Source organism: Oncorhynchus clarkii, chromosome 9 (assembly GCF_045791955.1).
Source record: "Oncorhynchus clarkii lewisi isolate Uvic-CL-2024 chromosome 9, UVic_Ocla_1.0, whole genome shotgun sequence".
Lineage (NCBI taxonomy): Eukaryota > Metazoa > Chordata > Actinopteri > Salmoniformes > Salmonidae > Oncorhynchus > Oncorhynchus clarkii.
The window spans coordinates 51,657,520-51,677,097 of record NC_092155.1 but is presented as its reverse complement, the minus strand read 5'-3'; the positions used below and the strand labels follow the sequence as shown (position 1 = coordinate 51,677,097).

The window sequence follows — 19,578 nt, the reverse complement described above, 5'->3', positions numbered from 1 at the left end:
TCATCTCAGAAGGCAGAGTAGATGCATCTACGAAGGTCTAGTAGTCCATATCTGTAGCGTTCGCATTTTGTATTTCAGTAGAGACAACATAGAGGTAGACAATTTTGTCACAAATTTTGGTGGTTTGTTTAGTAAGTATTCAAATACACCTACGTAGCCAGGCATGCCCTCATCTTAATTCCTTGAGCAGAGATGGCCCAGCATGTGGTTCTCTGCCCTGCCCCTTCTCCAGACCCCAGCTTTGCCGACCTGGCCCCTCCTCTCTCCCCACCCGCCATGGGGGTCACGCTCCCCAAGCCTCTGTAATCCTCTGCCTATCCTTGCTCACTATACCTTATTGGCTTATGCATGCTTCAGTATATGTCCAAAGCCCAGCTAGAGGACCTGTATGACCATGTGGGCTGGGTATTACTGTAAACGAACACTGTATTGTGGTATTTAAGCCATTGCACTTTGGTTTATCTCACTGACATATTTCTCAACACTTGTCTAACCCTCTATCTGTATGCATCCTCTACCTGGAAAACATTTGCCTGTAGTAGAGATATCATCAAAACCACAGAACATTTCCTTTAGATGGCATCATTATATAAGTTCTGAGAATCTGGGGGTGTACTACAATTGACATGTGGGTGGCTGCTTTGAATATTAACATCATACAGCAAGGCAATGTATTTTTAACTCCAACAAAGTCTATAATGTAAAATATGATACACAAACATGGAAACATGGAATCTCTGCCATGAAACCTTTCATCTTGCCACCATTTTAGTTTTTCCCCATAAAGTGCTGCTGTCTGCCTTGTGATGGGACTGATAGAACTCAGTCAATGAAGGAGCCTACTCATTCCCTGAACTGAGGAAGGGAAAATCATGCAAACCTGTTTTACAATGAGAGTCAAATAAGGGTGTTGTATTTGCATGGATGGAGAATCGATGACTCATTCACTCCTCACCTATGGAGCTCCTTTGAATGGGGAAAATATGCATTTTGGATTGAGTCATCACAATAGCAGGACAAAGCCAATCTACAGTGAGGGACTGTTTGAGAATAAAATAACCCCATTTTCTCTCAGGTTGATTATTTCTGTAAGTATATACTGTGCAATGTAAACTTTTCCAAAATATGTTAACAAAATTATCATTGTACCATATTCATACATACAGTGCATTTAGAAAGTATTCAGACCCCTTGAATTTTCCACATTGTGTTACAGCCTTTTTTCTAAAATGGATTAAATCGATTTTGTTTCTTCAATCTACACACAATACCTCATAATGTACAGCTATTTTCAGGTCTCTCCAGAGATGTTCGATCGGGTTCAAGTCCGGACTCTGGTTGGGCCACTCAAGGACATTCAGAGACTTGTCCCGAAGCCACTCCTGCATTGTCTTGGCTGTGTGCTTAGGGTCGTTGTCCTGTTGGAAGGTGAACCTCCGCCCCAGTCTGTGGTACTGAATGCTCTGGAGCAGGTTTTCATCAAGGATCTCTCTGTACTTTGCTCTGTTCATCTTTCCCTCAATTCTGACTAGTCTCCCAGTCTCTGCCGGGGAAACACATCACCACAGAATGATGCTGTCACCACCATGCTTTACCGTAGGGATGGTGCCAGGTTTCCTCCAGACGAGACACTTGGCATTCAGGCCAAAGAGTTCAATCTTGGTTTCACCAGACCAGAAAATCTTGTTTTTCATGGTCTGAGAGTCTTTAGGTGCCTTTTGGTAAACTCCAAGCGAGCTGTCATGTACCTTTTACTGAGGAGTGGCTTCCATCTGGCCACTCTACCATAAAGGCCTGATTGGTGAAGGGCTGCAGAAATGGTTGTCCTTTCTGGAAGGTTCTCACATCTCCACAGAGGAACTCTGGAGCTCTGTCAGAGTGACCATGGGGTTCTTGGTCACCTCCCTCTCCAAGGCCTTTCTACCGTAATTGCTAAGTTTGGCAAGGCGACCAGCTCTAGGAAGAGTCTTGGTGGTTCCAAACTTCTTCCATTTAAGAACGATGGAGCCCACTGTGTTCTTGGGGACCTTCAGTGCTGCAGAAATGTTTTTGGTACACTTCCACAGATCTGTAGCTCAACAAAATACTGTCTCGGAGCTCTATGGACAATTCCTTCGACCTCACGGCTTGGTTTTTGCTCTGACATGCACTGTCAACTGTGGAACCTTATATAGTCAGGTGTGTGCCTTTTCAAATCATGTCCAATCAATTGAATTTACCACAGGTGGACTCTAATCAAGTTGTAGAAGCATCTCAAGGAGGATCCATGGAAACAGGATGCACATGAGCTCCCGAGTCTCATAGCAGAGGCTCTGAGTACTTACATTTGTAGTCGGAAGTTTACATACACTTAGGTTGCCCAAGGAAGCGAAGGTAACCTAACTGAATGATTACAGCCCTGTGGCACTAGTGTCGGTAGCCATGAAGTGCTTTGAAAGGCTGGTAATGGCTCACATCAACAGCATCCTCCCGGACACCCTAGACCCACTCTAATTCGTATACCGCTCCAACAGATCCACAGATGACGCAATCTCAATCACACTCCACACTGCCCTTTCTCACCTGGATAAAAGGAACACCTACAGTTGAAGTCAGAAGTTTACATACACTTAGGTTGGAGTCGTTAAAACTCGTTTTTCAACCACTCCACAAATATCTTGTTAACAAACCATAGTTTTGGCAAGTCAGTTAGGACATCTACTTTGTGCATGACACAAGTAATTTTTCCAACAATTGTTTACAGATTATTTCACTTATAATTCACTGTATCACAATTCCAGTGGGTCAGAAGTTTACATACACTAAGTTGAATGTGCCCTTAAACAGCAAATGATGTCATGGCTTTAGAAGCTTCTGATAATCGGCTAATTGACATAATTTGAGTCAATTGGAGGTGTACCTGTGGATTTATTTCAAGGCCTACCTTCAAACTTAGTGCGTCTTTGCTTGACATCATGGGAAAATCCAATGAAATCAGCTAAGACCTCTGGAAAAATATTGTAGACCTCCACAAGTCTGCTTCATCCTTTGGAGCAATTTCCAAACGCGTGAAGTTACCACATTAATCTGTACAAACAATAGTACGCAAATACACTGCTCAAAAAAATAGAGGGAACACTAAAAGAACACATACTAGATCTGAATGAATGAAATATTCTTATTAAATACTTTTTTCTTTACATAGTTGAATGTGCTGACAACAAAATCACACAAAAATTATCAATGGAAATCAAATTTATCAACCCATGGAGGTTTTGGAGTCACATTCAAAATTACAGTGGAAAACCACACTACAGGCTGATCCAACTTTGATGTAATGTCCTTAAAACAAGTCAAAATGAAGCTCAGTAGTGTGTGTGGCCTCCACGTGCCTGTATGACCCCCCCACAATGCCTGGGCATGCTCCTGATGAGGTGGCGGATGGTCTCCTGAGGGATCTCCTCCCAGACCTGGACTAAAGCATCCTCCAACTCCTAGACAGTCTGTGGTGCAACGTGGCGTTGGTGGATGGAGCGAGACATGATGTCCCAGATGTGCTCAATTGGATTCAGGTCTGGGGAACGGGCGGGCCAGTCCAGTCCAGTCTTGCAGGAACTGCTGACACACTCCAGCCACATGAGGTCTAGCATTGTCTTGCATTAGGAGGAACCCAGTGCCAACCGCACCAGCATATGGTCTCACAAGGGGTCTGAGGATCTCATCTCGGTACCTAATGGCAGTCAGCCTACCTCTGGCGAGCACATGGAGGGCTGTGCGGCCCCCCAAAGAAATGCCACCCCACACCATGACTGACCCACCGCCAAACCGGTCATGCTGGAGGATGTAGCAGGCAGCAGAACGTTCTCCACAGCGGCTCCAGACTCTGTCATGTCTGTCACATGTGCTCAGTGTGAACCTGCTTTCATCTGTGAAGAGCACAGGGTGCCAGTGGCGAATTTGCCAATCTTGGTGTTCTCCGGCAAATGCCAAACGTCCTGCACGGTGTTGGGCTGTAAGCAAAACCCCCACCTGTGGACGTCGGGCCCTCATACCACCCTCATGGAGTCTGTTTCTGACCATTTGAGCAGACACATGCACATTTGTGGCCTGCTGGAGGTCATTTTGCAGGGCTCTGGCAGTGCTCCTCCTGCTCCTCCTTGCACAAAGGCGGAGGTAGCAGTCCTGCTGCTGGGTTGTTGCCCTCCTACGGCCTCCTCCACGTCTCCTGATGTACTGGCCTGTCTCCTGGTAGCGCCTCCATGCTCTGGACACTACGCTGACAGACACAGCAAACCTTCTTGCCACAGCTCACATTGATGTGCCATCCTGGATGAGTTGCACAACCTGAGCCACTTGTGTGGGTTGTAGACTCCGTCTCATGCTACCACTAGAGTGAAAGTGCCGCCAGCATTCAAAAGTGACCAAAACATCAGCCAGAAAGCATAGGAACTGAGAAGTGGTCTGTGGTCACCACCTGCAGAGCCACTCCTTTATTGGGGGTGTCTTGCTAATTGCCTATAATTTCCACCTGTTGTCTATTCCATTTGCACAACAGCATGTGACATTTATTGTCAATTAGTGTTGCTTCCTAAGTGGACAGTTTGATTTCACAGAAGTGTGATTGACTTGGAGTTACATTGGGTTGTTTAAGTGTTCCCTTTATTTTTTGAGCAGTGTATAAACACCATGGGACCACGCAGCCATCATACCGCTCAGGAAGGAGATGCGTTCTGTCTCCTAGAGATGAACGTGCTTTGGTGCGAAAAGTGCAAATCAATCTTAGAACAACAGCAAAGGACCTTGTGAAGATGCTGGAGGAAACCGGTACAAAATAATCTATATCCACAGCAAAACAAGTCATATATTGACGTAACCTGAAAGGCCACTCAGCAAGGAAGAAGCCAGTGCTCCAAAACCGCCATAAAAAAAGCCAGACTACTGTTTGCAACTGCACATGGGGACAAAGATCGTACTTTTTGGAGAAATGTCCTCTGGTCTGATGAAACAAAAATAGAACTGTTTGGCCATCGTTGTGTTTGGAGAAAAAAGGGGGAGGCTTGCAAGCCGAACAACACCATCCCAACCATGAAGCACGGGGGTGGCAGTATCATGTTGTGGGTGTGCTTTGCTTTGCTGCAGGAGGGACTGGTGCACTTTACAAAAAAGATGGCATCATGAGGCAGGAAAATGAAGTGGATATATTGAAGCAACATCTCAAGACATCAGTCAGGAAGTTGAAGCTTGGTTGCAAATGGGTCTTCCAAATGGACAATGACCCCAAGCATACTTCCAAAGTTGTGGCAAAATGGCTTAAGGACAACTTTGTAATGGCCACTCAAGGTATTGGAGTGGCCATTGCAAAGCCCTGACCTCAATCCTATAGAAAATGTATGGGCAGAACTGAAAAAGCGTGTGCGAGCACGGAGGTCTACAAACCTGACTCAGTTACACCAGTTCTGTCAGGAGGAATGGGCCAAAATTCACCCAAATTATTGTAGGAAGCTTGTGGAAGGCTACCCAAAACGTTTGACCCAAGATAAAAAATGTAAAGGCAATGCTACCAAATACTAATTGAGTGTATGTAAACTTCTGACCCACTGGGAATGTGATGAAAGAAATAAAAGCTGAAATAAATAATTCGCTCTACTATTTTTCTGACATTTCACATTCTTAAAATTAAGTGGTGATCCTAACTCTCCTAAAACAGGGAATTTTTACTAGGATTAAATGTCAGGAATTGTGAAAAACTGAGATTAAATGTATTTGGCTAAGGTGTATGTAAACTTCTGACTTCAACTGTATGTAAATAATGTATTTCAGTTTGCAATTTTTTTCTTCTAAAACCTGTTTTGGCTTTGTCATTATGGGGTATTGTGTGTAGGTTGATGAAGAATTCTTAAATCAATTTTAGGATAAGGCAGTAACGTAACGAAATGTCTGAATGAACTGTATGTCGTCTGTCACTTATTTTCCCGCTATACTCGACTTGAGTTTGTTGAATCACTGATGTGATCTTCCTGTCAAGTTTTGTGTCCCCTTGGGCTTGTGTGGCGGGGGAGATCTTTGTTGGCTATATACTCAGCCTTGTCTCAGGGTGGTAAGTTTGTCAGTCTGTCCTCTCTGGTGTATTGGCCAAAGCAAAGCCCCCACACCACCAAATGTATATCAACAGGACACAAACTTACCAAATCTCCAGACGTCTCCTGTCCTACCTGTTGTACTGTGTGATCTTAGGCATGCTCCCTCTAATTCTCTTCTGTCTCCCTCTTCCTCTCTGTCCCCCCTCCCTGGAGGACCTAAGCCCTAGGACCATGCCTCAGGACTACCTGGTCTGACGACTCCTGGCTGTCCCTGTTCCCAGTCCACCTGGTCGTGCTGCTGATACAGGTCTGCTGTTCTGCCTGCGGCTGTGGAACCCTGACCTGTTACACCGGACGCTCTACCTTGTCTCGGACCTGCTGTTTCGACTCGCTCTCTCGCTCTCGGAAAATGCATGAGTTAACAGTGTTGTGTTAACAGTATTGCTCATCTTAAATTATATCTGTAGAACTCTGACCATAGTTTATGGCTGATTATTTGCAGCTACTACAGGAGGTTGGTGGCACTATAATTAAGGAGAATGGGCTTGTGGAAATTTTTATTTTATTTTATTTATTTCACCTTTATTTAACCAGGTAGGCCAGTTGAGAACAAGTTCTCATTTACAATTGCGACCTGGCCAAGATAAAGCAAAGCAGTTCGACAGATACAACGACACAGAGTTACACATGGAGTAAAACAAACATACAGTCAATAATACAGTATAAACAAGTCTATATACGATGTGAGCAAATGTGTTGAGAAGGGAGGTAAAAGGCAAAAAAAAGGCCATGGTGGCAAAGTAAATACAATATAGCAAGTAAAACACTGGAATGGTAGATTTGCAATGGAAGAATGTGCAAAGTAGAAATAAAAAATAGTGGGGTGCAAAGGAGCAAAATAAATAAATAAATAAAAATACAGTAGGGAAAGAGGTAGTTGTTTGGGCTAAATTATAGGTGGGCTATGTACAGGTACAGTAATCTGTGAGCTGCTCTGACAGTTGGTGCTTAAAGCTAGTGAGGGAGATAAGTGTTTCCAGTTTCAGAGATTTTTGTAGTTCGTTCCAGTCATTGGCAGCAGAGAACTGGAAGGAGAGGCGGCCAAATAAAGAATTGGTTTTGGGGGTGACTAGAGAGATATACCTGCTGGAGCGTGTGCTACAGGTGGGAGATGCTATGGTGACCAGCGAGCTGAGATAAGGGGGGACTTTACCTAGCAGGGTCTTGTAGATGACATGGAGCCAGTGGGTTTGGCGACGAGTATGCCAGCCAACGAGAGCGTACAGGTCGCAATGGTGGGTAGCATATGGGGCTTTGGTGACAAAACGGATTGCACTGTGATAGACTGCATCCAATTTGTTGAGTAGGGTATTGGAGGCTATTTTGTAAATGACATCGCCAAAGTCGAGGATTGGTAGGATGGTCAGTTTTACAAGGGTATGTTTGGCAGCATGAGTGAAGGATGCTTTGTTGCGAAATAGGAAGCCAATTCTAGATTTAACTTTGGATTGGAGATGTTTGATATGGGTCTGGAAGGAGAGTTTACAGTCTAACCAGACACCTAAGTATTTGTAGTTGTCCACGTAAGTCAGAGCCGTCCAGAGTAGTGATGTTGGACAGACGGGTAGGTGCAGGTAGAGATCGGTTGAAGAGCATGCATTTAGTTTTACTTGTATTTAAGAGCAATTGGAGGCCACGGAAGGAGAGTTGTATGGCATCGAAGCATGCCTGGAGGGTTGTCCAAAGAAGGGCCAGAAGTATACAGAAATGTCTGGAGCGGAATTGGTGGAATGGTATCAAATACATCCATTCCATTCATTCGTTTCCAGCCATTATTATGAGCCGTCCTCCTCTCAGCAGCCTCCACTGCCTTCTACATGCTCATTCCTGTATACCACTCCCTGCAAAACAGTTATTGGGAAACAGAGAGAAACTCCAGCTGTTGGAGGAACTCCCGCCTCCCAAATCTTTCTCAAGAACTTCTTCTGAAGAACTCAAGAAACACGCATATATACCATATTTCCAAACACAGGCAACAATCCAAAATTGCTAGTCATAATATGGCCTGACGAGTCCTGGCTGTCGATTGTTTTGGACATCATACACAACAAGAACACAGGAACACCCCTGTATAATTAGCTGCTTAACATTTACTTTAAGGGATGTGCTTTCACAAGGTATGTTTTGTATGCTGCCCAAAACATTTGTTTTTCACTCACTCACTCACTCACTCACTCACTCACTCACTCACTCACTCACTCACAGACACACACACACACGCACACACACACACACACACACACACACACACACACACACACACACACACACACACACACACACACACACACACACACACACACACACACACACACACACACACACACACACACACACACACACACACACACACACAGGGAGTGGAAGTCATTCCGTTGGAGCACAGTGCTCTGTAAGGTCAGTGTGATCCGTCTCTTCCTGTATAGCTGGGTGTTACACTAGTCAGTGATCCTGGTCCTCATCACTGCCTGCGTGTGTGGCCTGGATCTCAAATACCCTCTGCAAAGCGTCTGCTCTTAAAAAAACATTCAAAACTGTTTCCCACCATAAGTGTATCAAATGGTGCAATTTTTATTTGGCTCACATCTCATGCTTTACTCTCCTCTGTGAACGGTAGATATAATCAACTGCACCGCAGAGTTTCTAGCTGCACTTGTTCAAGGCATGGCAGTTGTTCTCACATTTTTGTGAATGAGTCAGACAGACTAATTAGAGAGGGCGGACAGCTATCCCAGCTATCCACCCCAGCACTTTCACATCTGTGACGGATCCAACGGTTGGCCAGCCAGCCACCCTCCTACTGCAACAAGCCAGTACATGGGAGAGCTGCCTGAGAGGAAGGCTGGCTATAGTGTGGGAGATGACTAAGTCAATGTTTGCCTACAGCATGCCTCAGAGGTTTCCAAGGCAGGAATGAAATGTCTCAGGGTGACCCTGACTCCTTGGGGCTGGCGCTACCTGCAGTGTCCCTATCTCCGCTTGTGGGGAGTGCTGCATTCCTGCTGCCTGACTCACAGCTCCACACATTGTGTTGGCCAGATTGGCTATTAAGGGAAAGGTCAGCTTTCTCTCTCAAGCAAACAGGCAAACAGGATGACATGGAGCGCAGGGCAGAGGGGAGGGCGTGGTGACCAGACCACAAGCAGATTCCTGTCACTCCCCTTCTGAGGCAGAGGGAGAGAGACACACATCAATAGTCTGAATGGCAACTGTCAGCATGAGCCTGTTGACTCAACCCTTGGACTCATCCATTTGTAAATAACATTGTTTATATACAAGAGGAGATGTTATTGACGGGTTGTCTTGTCTTTTAGATATTTGTTTATGTACAATTGCTTTGGAAATCTCACTGAGGGCTCTATTTAATCCGTATCATGGAAGTTCAGAGTTACAGCATGATTGAAATTTAAAGGTAATGTTCTCGCTTTAGCTGAGACCACGTTCACGGTAAAGGCTGCATATGCCGGCTCAATCAGAAATGACCTTTACATTTCTATTGTGCAGTCTGTAACACTTCAGCAATATAGATTGAATAGAGTCCTGAGAGAGTTTTCAGAGTTTTGAATGACAGTGAACTCCTAAGCTGTATGAACATGACATTTAGAACGGCTTTCGGTGGCATGCTGGACACATCAGCAAAACACCATATTCAACCCTAGAATAGTCTTTGTTGGAAGGAAGGCCTGCTGGGGCTGGATTCAATCCGTATCGTGGAAGATCCGCATTAAAACATATAGGTCATTTCGTATTGAGCCGACATACGCAGCATTTACTGTGAACCCAGTCTTTTCCCCACGTGGGAACATTGCCTTTAAATGTGTATCGAGCCATAACGTGGATCTTCCGCCATAGTTCTGCAATACGGATTGAATCCAGCCACTACTACACACAGAAACAAATATGGATATCAAATCCAACTTTACTGTGCTACAATCAGAGGATACCAGTGGGAGGAGCTATATGAGGACTTATTGTAATGGCTGGAATGGAATCAATGGAATGGTATTAACCACATCAAAACACATGAACACAATGTGTTTGACTCCATTCTATTGATCCCATTCCAGCCATTACAATGAGCCTGTACTCCTGTAGCTCCTCCTACCAGCTTCCTCTGGCTACAATTGTTTATGGCATTCTACCTCACTATTCTCTCATCCTCTCTCTCTGTTGAAATATTTGTCATAGTCATCCCCATAACCACCCCCATGCATTCCCATCAACCCCTCCCACGAATTTCCCGTAAACTAGTGCATCACTCACTTCCTCATTCCTGTGAGAGTAGTTGCGGAGATGCTGATGTGTCAATACTTGCTTCTGCTTGTTGTTTTCCATTTGTGGTTTTCACAGTCAAGCTAACATGTACTTTGTCATACAATTACATGGCTATTTATGATAAGTACCATGTATGCAAAGTCTTACAAGGAATGTGCCTCTGTAACTGAATTCTTAGGCTTTTTGAGAGTTTCATTCAAGTCTTTTATTACTCATTAAGATAGTGGAAGAGGAAGTTGGGGTTCGGAAAGTTCCAATTTACAATAATGAAGAACTTAAAAGTTGACAACAGGAATTGAACCTTGACTCGTGTGGCTGTAACACATTTGTTCCTCTGAGGCTACAGCCTACCTCCAGAACACATTCAGGTCAATGGTAGTGTGATGGGCCGGATGGGTTCCTGTCTGTCTTCTGCCTGCATGTCTTTTCTCCTTTCAGCCAGCCGCTCCAGTCGTTAGGACAGGATGTTATCACACTGGGATGACTGAGAAAAAGGAGTGAAGCACGCTGGCACAGACCTTTGTCTCCAGGGGATGCAACCATATTATCTGCACTTAACAGATCTACCCTAAAGGTCCTCTGCCAAATCACTGGCATGAACACGTGGACAAGGAAATGTGCTAGTGTCAGGGGGAAAACACACAATAAAGGGAGATAACGTAGTAACAGCGCTTTGAAGCTAAAGAAAAAGAGACATCCACATCCCTTGGTGTTCTAGTTGCTCTGTTGTCTGTACTGGACTTTACACCCATGACAGAGCCCTGTGTGTAGACTGTGGGGGAGGTTCCCCGAAGTGTTCTTTATTGACATGCTGACAACTGGCATTACTGACAAGACTGGTGGCCTTTCTTCAAAAATGAAACAACATATTAGGAAACACTAACATTCCCAATATGCATTTGTTTTCAGGAAAGGGAGTAAACTGGGCATATCGGTAAATGCAAACGGCTGATTCTGATTCAGCCCATTGCAACACATCATCCTAAACTCCACTTCAATTTTAATGTGTGTAACGTGTATGCTCCTCTCAAACTTCTCCCAAACTCTTGACGGAACCTTTTTCTATTTAAAAATGTAATTAAATCCACAGTAACATATTGAAACTACACTGTCAATTGTCGGCTACTTTTCACTCACGATTCTGACTGACTGTCTGTATAGTTCCCTCTATTCTGTAGTGTAACCAAGTGTAGTGACCACTCTATCCTACGGCTGTAGGAGGAGTGTTTCTGAGGGCAGCTGCTCTGCCTCCATCTGGTCTTCCCTCAGGTTGGGAAGCTGCTTGGGATGCCCATGAACGGCAGCCACTGGACTGGGATGAGGAGCATGGTGGAGGAGCTTGGACGGAGGGGACACAGGGTGGTGGTGGTGATTTCAGGGGTAGCAGCAGGGGGCCTTCGCAGCACTACATCACCCTGACCTCCCTGTGTGGCATTACTACCAAACCCTGACAGTGCTTAGGGACTACATCCAGCATGCCTGTAACAAACCTATATAACAAGAAGCTGATGCAAACTGATCCCTTTTAGCCTGTTGGTGTCATCGTTAGAGACTCTCTCTTCATCCATAACTTCCCCGTGTGGTGTAGAGTTTGAGGCCAGCCAGTGCCCATTCCCTGCCTCCTATGTCCCCTTACACTACACAGACCACATGACCTTGAGACAGAGGAGTGTCAACTTCCTGTTGGCCCTGCTTGAGCCCGTCTTGCAGATACCTGTACTCAGGAGTCAATGCCATCGCCTCAGATGTCCTACAGAGGGAGATGACTATTCCACAGCTGATGAGCAAGACATCGATTTGGTTCATGCACTTTGATTTCTCACCGCCAGCTGAGAAAGCTCAACAGTTCTTTGATGTCTTCCGGCAGGTTCTTCAACGAGTTGTGTGGAGATACATTGGAGCTGTGCCAGAGAATGTCAAGTTGATGAGCTGGCTCCCCCAGAACGATCTATTGGGCCATCCCACCGTCAAGGCCTTCATCACACATGGAGGGATCCACATGGGATCCACGAGGGGATCTGCAACGGTGCGCCCATGGTGATGATGCCCTTTTTTGGTGACCAGTGTGGCAACGTGCAGCGCATGGCAGCACAAGGCATGGGAAAAGTCCTCAGTATTAATGATGTGACCTCAGACAAAATTATGAAGGCCCTTAATAAGATAATCAATGACAAAACATACAAGGAGTAGATTAGGAAGCTTTGGGCCGTGCATAAGAACTGTCGTGTTAATCCCTTTCACCTGGCGATCTTCTGGACTGAGTTTATTAAGAGGCACAAAGGAGCAGGTCATGTGAGGGCAGCTGGATTCAGTACCCCTGCCTGGATCTCTTCACCCTGCTCATCATCTTAGTTATAACTGTTGTCATGGCAACTGTGTTTCCACCACTGCTGCTTTAAGAGGAATCAGTAAATGCACTGTAGCCTAGTAGGGTTTTCTCTAAAGTGTGTAAATAAAACGCCTGACAGAGGTTTGCCGAAAACACACTTTATTTTCAAAAGACGGTGTAGAATAAAAAATGAGGTGATTCGTAGTAAACACATTTGATTTGACAGTTTATTTTTACAGTCTATGGACAAAACAGAGTGGTGTGGGGATTGCAGCAGAAAAGTGAGTCAGGCAGGGAATCTACTCCGAGTCCTGTCTCAGTGCTGTTGTCCTTCCCTGTCCTCCCATGCAGAGCTGGAGCACTGTGACCCACTTCCTGTCATTCCTTCCTGACCTGGCGCCTCTGTCTGCAGTCTCTGCCACTCTCACCACAGTGCCCAGCTATCTGGGCCACTTGTGTAACCAGCTTGTTAACTCCAATAGTTTGCTTTTAGTCCGTGATCAGAGTTGAAGGCTTATCCACTACAACCATTCTCTCAAGCGTTCTCAACTACCTTTGCCAATAATTTGTCCAAGAATGTGAGCACACTGGCAAGGAAACAAACAGTGGAGTCATTCATGGAGAAAATAGGTACAATTCTTTGTCAGCTTTTGGGAGTCATGCGGAGCCATTTCTGAGAACGGAAACCTATGACCAAAAACTGTCTGCTTAGTGATCACTGGAATAATACATATCCTGACCCCTAGAGCAACTTTTGTCGGGAACAAATACAGTTCATTTTCCACTTCTGCAGTCCAGGAAGTAAAGTGGAATACAGCCAGAGCCTTGCGGGAAATGCAGCCCATTGGGAGTGACCTGTGTGTCCGTCTGTTTGATGACCCAACTCCTGGAATGTGTGGCACCGAGCGAACAATAACAAAGAGCTCTGATGACAGCAGGATAAAACACACAGGCAGAGTAGACAACAGCACTGCCAGGGACAGAGAGGGCGAGATAACATCCAGGTCAAAGTGGCTGTTGTGTGTGTTTGTTCTTAAAGGATAGTCAATCTGGCCCCATTGTCTCCTCAGAGAGTTGGTAGATCATGAACAAAGAAGGGAATGGCTAAACATAGGCATAGGCTCCCTTATAAGGATCAGTATTGGGACCATACATGAGTATTTTGATGGCTAATACAACAGTTGCATATCTCAAGTATATTGGTATTGTTTTCAAAAACGATCCATTCACTGATAAGCACAGTGTTATGCCCACTGTTTGACCTCTGCAAAAGGCCCAAATGAGAATGATGAGAGGTACTGGTTTTTCATAATCATTCTAAAAACATTTGACATTTTATTTTTTGAAAACTCCAAGAAATATCCAAAGAGTTAGATATAGGACTCGAGATGGATGAAACCTGTTTTGGCATGGAAATTGCCATTGAGGGCTTCCACCATTTTAAAGTAGTCAACTGGGTGGGACTTCCTATGGGTGAAGGAAGAATCACATGATTCCATCTGGGTCATCAGGAGGGATCAGCTAATTAATTAATTCCGTGGCAGTAAATTGCCAACCTTGGCTTAATACCTGCTCAAACACACTAGGTGGCAGTATGCACCCTTCTCAGTTTGTTTGCCAACTCAACCGTTGCCTCCTGCTATAAACCACCTTCTGCCCCCAGCTGTGCCATCTATCTTCTGAGCTCATGCTGTTAGGTGACCTAAACTGGGACATGCTTAACACCCCGGCCATCCTACAATCTAAGCTTGAGGCCCTCAATCTCACACAAATTATCAATGAACCCACCAGATACAACCCCAAATCCGTAAACACGGGCACCCTCATAGATATTGCCCTAACCAACCTTCACTCCAAATACACCTCTGCTGTCTTCGTCCAGGATCTCAGTGATCACTGCCTAATGCCTGCGTCTGTAATGGGTCTGCGGTCAAGCGACCACCCCTCATCACTGTCAAACGCTCCCTAAAACACTTCAGCGAGCAGGCCTTTCTAATCGACTTGGTTCCGGGTATCCTGGAAGGATATTGACCACATTCCATCAGTAGAGAATACCTGGTTATTCTTTAAAAGTGCCTCACCATCTTAAATAAGCATGCCCCATTCAAAAAATGTAGAACCAGGAACAGATATAGCCCTTGGTTCACTCCAGACCTGACTGCCCTTGACCAGCACAAAAACATCCTATGGCGTAGTGTATTAGCATCGAATAGCCCACGCGATATGCAACTTTTCAGGGAAGTTAGGGACCAATATATACAGGAGGTTAGGAAAGCAAAGGCTAGCTTTTTCAAACAGAAATTTGCATCCTGTAGCACTAACTCCAAAAAGTTCTGAGAGACAGTAAAGTCCATGGAGAATGAGAGCACCTCCTGCCAGCTGCCCACTGCACTGAGGCAAGGAAACACTGTCACCACCGATAAATCCGCGATAATTGAGAATTTTAATAAGCATTTTTCTACGGCTGGCCATGCTTTCCACCTGGCTACCCCTACCCCGGTCAACAGCCCTGCACCCCTCACTGCAACTTGCCCAAGCCTCCCCACTTCACCCAAATTCAGATAGCTGAAAAGATCAGCTACTACTTCAAAATGGAGATGGCCTCAATAGCACTGCCTGTGTGCTGATGTCTTTATCATTCTCTATGGAAATATCTTACCCTTTACTGTCACCTAGTGTTCAAACTAAGGAACTGCATTTTATACATCCTAATACCATTCTCCATGTTTGAGAAATAGCAGTTATTGTGATATACTTTCCAAATCAATGACCCCTGTTTGAACTCATCATAATTCTACATTATTAAACTTAGTTGATCCCTGCCAGTCATTTGAATAAGTTGCGAAGAAATCAACAGCAAAGTGCTAATGAAACTGATGATTATTTCTACTTTTCTCGCTCGGCCCGATTCCAGCATTTCATTAGATCTGTAGATCTGCTATTCACTTAATCTGTACCGTCAGACAGGCTATGTGAACAATTCCACATCAAATTCAACATAACAGCACATACATCCTACAGACATGATGGGCATAGATGGATGACAGACATTACACTCATCCTTGGATGGTATGGACCCATTGGCTTCATCTATAGACTAGTATCTAAATACACTAGTATCATAAAGGACAGTGTCGGTCAGACGAAGAGTGGGTTGTCTTGGACTGTTACTCCAGCAGCCACACCTCCATCAGAGCGCTCATCACTCTTGGTCCTCAGCACAATGTGACTGCTCCTATGAGAATTCAAATCCAGACATCAGTGTAACACAAATAACACTGCTGTGGAAAATTCTGCCACCACAACACCATCCAGAACATTTCTGTGTCAGTCAATTAATAATATTGTGACAAAAATATGCATGTCTGTCTGTGTGTATACCTGACATAAGCTCCAAATGTGCCGAGTTCACATATGCAAGTGCTGAGTTTTAGCAGAGTTCCCCGTTCCAGGATGTAGTTGTGCACAGGCCGGATCTTGTCCATCCAGACGTAAGCTGCCCTCTATATGTCATCCTTCACACCCTTCAGTACCTGAAAGATTTCAGCTCCGTAGATGTGATTGCCTACAGGAGGAGGAATTCTACACATCAGCAGACAGGCAGAGCATGACGGTGTCAGGGGTCACGAGAGACTAGGTGCAATCGTCTTACCTCGCCTGGGACATAGAGTGGGTAGAGTTTGTACATTGTAGACAATTCCAATGGTCTTACAGTGATATCTCAGCTCACCCAGGGCACCAGGCAACCTTTAGTTAATGTACCCATTGTAAGAAGAAGTAAAGAGCTGAGGTCCTCTTACCTCCCACCTCCCCTCTGTGGCTTCAGGACAAACTGGTCTGGTTTTGCCAAAGCCATAGACAGTCTTGTCACCTTCTGTTCCCTGTTGTGACCAAGTAAAGTAATTGAAAAATAAATGAAACTATTTACAACAACATTGTAAAGAGAAGAGGTAATATGTAAACACTTAGCCAGGTTCTCTTACCATGTCTAATGTATACAGCCCAGCAAATGTGGCCCGGATCTGATCCACAACATCAGGTTCACCAGGAAAGAACCTCTCCAGAACACCAGGTCTGCCCAGTTCCTGTTGGACCTTCTTGGTGCCAGCCAGGTGGGTACTGATATCTGGACACTTCACAGCCAGAGAGCGCTCCATCATGAGGCGAGCCTCCCAGCTCTACACAAAATCACACAGGGAAGATTATTACTGCTGAATCAAAGGGCCAAATCCAATCCAACAGTATCATCATCATAGATAGAGGAACTGGGAAGTGGTCTGTGAGTTTAATGGGTACATACATTGCAGTCAATGATACACTGACTACTGAGAAAGGTTTAAATTAAATTAAATAAATGCTGTAAGCCCTTTATTTAACCAGGAAGGTCAGTTAACAAATTCTTACTTACAATGACAACCTACCGGGGAACAGTGGGGCAGTGGGGCAGAACGACAGATTTTTACCTTGTCAGTTTAGGGATTCGATCCAGCAACCTTTCAGTTACTGGCCCGACACTCTGACCACGAGGCTAACTGCCACCACAGGTGAGGTACAATGACAGGATGTTACCATCTAACCTGTTCTGTGTAGTTCTGAGGAATGTACCCATAGCGGAAATATACAATAGCAACCTCCATCTCTGCAGAGAGAATGAGTTTGACTTGCTTCATGTCAGTAACACAATTACATGTTTGTTAGAAATCTAACAATCCATCTGGTCACAAAAAGTTACTATAGCACGTACACAAAGAGCCTCGTTTTCATCAAGGAATCCCATCTTCGATACATCGTCAAACCGTCTTCACATAACAGGAATTTGTCTGCAAAAAAAACATTTTGCAGTCAATATGTGGACACTCATGACTTCATTGTGCGAGAACAGATAATAATTCACTTGACTAATAAGCACCAAGGAATCCAATCAAACTTACCTGTTCCATAGCTCATTCTCAATATATCTATGGCCAAAAATGCTCCAACCAGAAACAGGACCACTGCCCTGCAGTGAATGAAAGTTAGATGGTTAACCTTGCCAGTTGGAGCTTGAATCATTTACATTTGAAGTGATATGAAAACCTTGATACCCACCTCTCCGAGCCGTAGAGGTCCCAAGCTTTAGCTAGTCCCTTTGCCAGACTTACAGAAGGGTTGTCGTCTAGGACATGCTTGCTTTCATCCAGCTGACCAGGCCTCTTCAGAATGTGCCTAATGATGAAATAATAATAGGCCTTATTTAGAAAGAATACTCCACAGGGGATATTTAAAGAAATAACTTGGTAACTAGTTGTGTGAACATCCCGGTGGACGTCTGGTGTGCGTGCAGAAACACCACACCCACCGGGAGCAATGGTGTTGATCTCGATCTGTTTCAGGGAGCCATTCTGGTCCAGCATGTCGTCTGAGCGATTCAGATCCAAAACTATGGACATTTTTCAGAAAGTAGTGTGAACATCCGATCTTAATTGTTCCTAAATTAGATGAATACAAATGTTCTTAATATCTGATATAGTTCATTAACATTTCAATAGAACTACAACACCCTACCTGGGTCCTCCCCAGTGAATGTGGTGGAATTGCCCTGTCGCCCTTTCCTGCAGTAAACGACCTAGTGACCTCATGTTATTCATATTTTTCATAATGAATCAACAATATTTCAAAAACCAACCGAAAAGCCAGTGTTTCTATGTCAAGCAGTTTTGTTGTATTTCTATCTTCTGTGATGTATATAAACTGTAATATCGGGATGCAAACTCAAAATAATAATACATTTTAACTCTGACATGGTACAGGTGTATTTTTTTAAACCCATAACCATGTGTGTGAGGTGTATACTTTTGTTTCAAGACTACCAAGAAACACTGTGTGACCCTGATTTAACCCAATGTAGTAAAAGGTCCATTAAAACTACAAAACCTACCTGGGTCCTCCCCTCTTGTATGCCATGTCTGTGTTTGTTGAATAAACTGCCAGTGAAATCATCCACTTTGATAGTGCTGTTAAAATAAATTGGCTACAATCCCTCTATTGCACTAGTCTTTTCTGCTTGGTCATACAGCTCTCTGTATAACCTGGCTAGAAGGTTCTCCAGCCTGGCTGATCTTGTCCACCAGTCGGTTGTAGTGTGTTTGTACTGTTAGAGGCTGGTGGAAGGTATCCTGGTGAGGGGAAAAGTGTGAACTGTGCATAGGTCATCCCCTGAACCCAGACAAAATGAACAGCAGCTCTGATGACTATTTGTTCAATTTAGATAAAATGGACACATTCAAAATAGTATGTATGCCGGCAAACAGACATAGTTCTAGACATGTGATAGTCTCAACTGTTATTGTGTAGCATGCTAGTGTGGTGAAAGCCAAACAGTAAATGCTTAGTGAGCTAATTCGGTCCTGAGATGCAAAGATGACCCAGGTGCTAGATCAGGGCTCTCCAACTGTGTTCCCGGAGAGCTACCTTTCTGTATGTTTTCGCTCCAACCCCAGTTGTAACTAATCTGGTTCAGCTTATCAACCAACTAATTATTAGAATCAGGTGTGCTAGATTAAGGTTGGCGTGAAAACCTGCAGGATGGTAGCTCTCCAGGAACAGGGTTGGAGAGCCCTTATCTGGATGGACACTTGCATTTTGTCCGGTAAGCACTTAAAGGGGCAATCTGTGATTCAAACAAAAAAGCCGTCAACACACCACTTTTTTTTGGTAAACAGCTGAGGGACAGCGCTGGAGAAATAAAACCACCCTCAAATAAATTCAAGGACTGTTAATACAGTGTGTTTACAAATATATTTTTTGTTTACAAATAATGGCATTAAGCAAGCTTATATTTCGGTCACTTATGGGGTGAGACATTAAAAAAATATT

At 44.4% G+C, this 19,578-nt stretch overlaps 1 protein-coding gene and 1 pseudogene across 1 annotated transcript; one reads left to right on the top strand and one right to left on the bottom strand.

Moving 5' to 3' along the window:
• Positions 1-192: 192 nt before the first annotated feature.
• LOC139417570 (UDP-glucuronosyltransferase 1A1 pseudogene) lies at positions 193-12,793 on the top strand (annotated as a pseudogene).
• Positions 12,794-12,865: 72 nt separating this feature from the next.
• Positions 12,866-18,280, bottom strand: LOC139417286 (glutathione synthetase-like). Its single transcript, XM_071166547.1, has 8 exons — positions 18,268-18,280; positions 18,062-18,142; positions 17,812-17,928; positions 17,655-17,722; positions 17,468-17,543; positions 16,707-16,901; positions 16,524-16,604; positions 12,866-16,288 (listed from the first exon to the last, which is right to left on the bottom strand). The coding sequence occupies exons 5-8, from the start codon at positions 17,498-17,500 to the stop codon at positions 16,250-16,252; spliced, it is 348 nt and encodes a 115-aa protein (XP_071022648.1). The 5' UTR covers positions 17,501-17,543; positions 17,655-17,722; positions 17,812-17,928; positions 18,062-18,142; positions 18,268-18,280; the 3' UTR covers positions 12,866-16,249.
• Between the last annotated feature and the right edge of the window lie 1,298 nt (positions 18,281-19,578).

Excerpts from the sequence above, each read along its gene's own strand:
- LOC139417286 (XM_071166547.1), bottom strand. The coding sequence starts at position 17,500 with ATGGGATTCCTTGATGAAAACGAGGCTCTTTGT. Across the intron at positions 16,902-17,467 it reads ATGAAAACGAGGCTCTTTGT|AGCTGGGAGGCTCGCCTCAT; the intron begins GTACGTGCTATA and ends GATTTTGTGTAG. Across the intron at positions 16,289-16,523 it reads CCACAGAGGGGAGGTGGGAG|GCAATCACATCTACGGAGCT; the intron begins GTAAGAGGACCT and ends CTCCTCCTGTAG.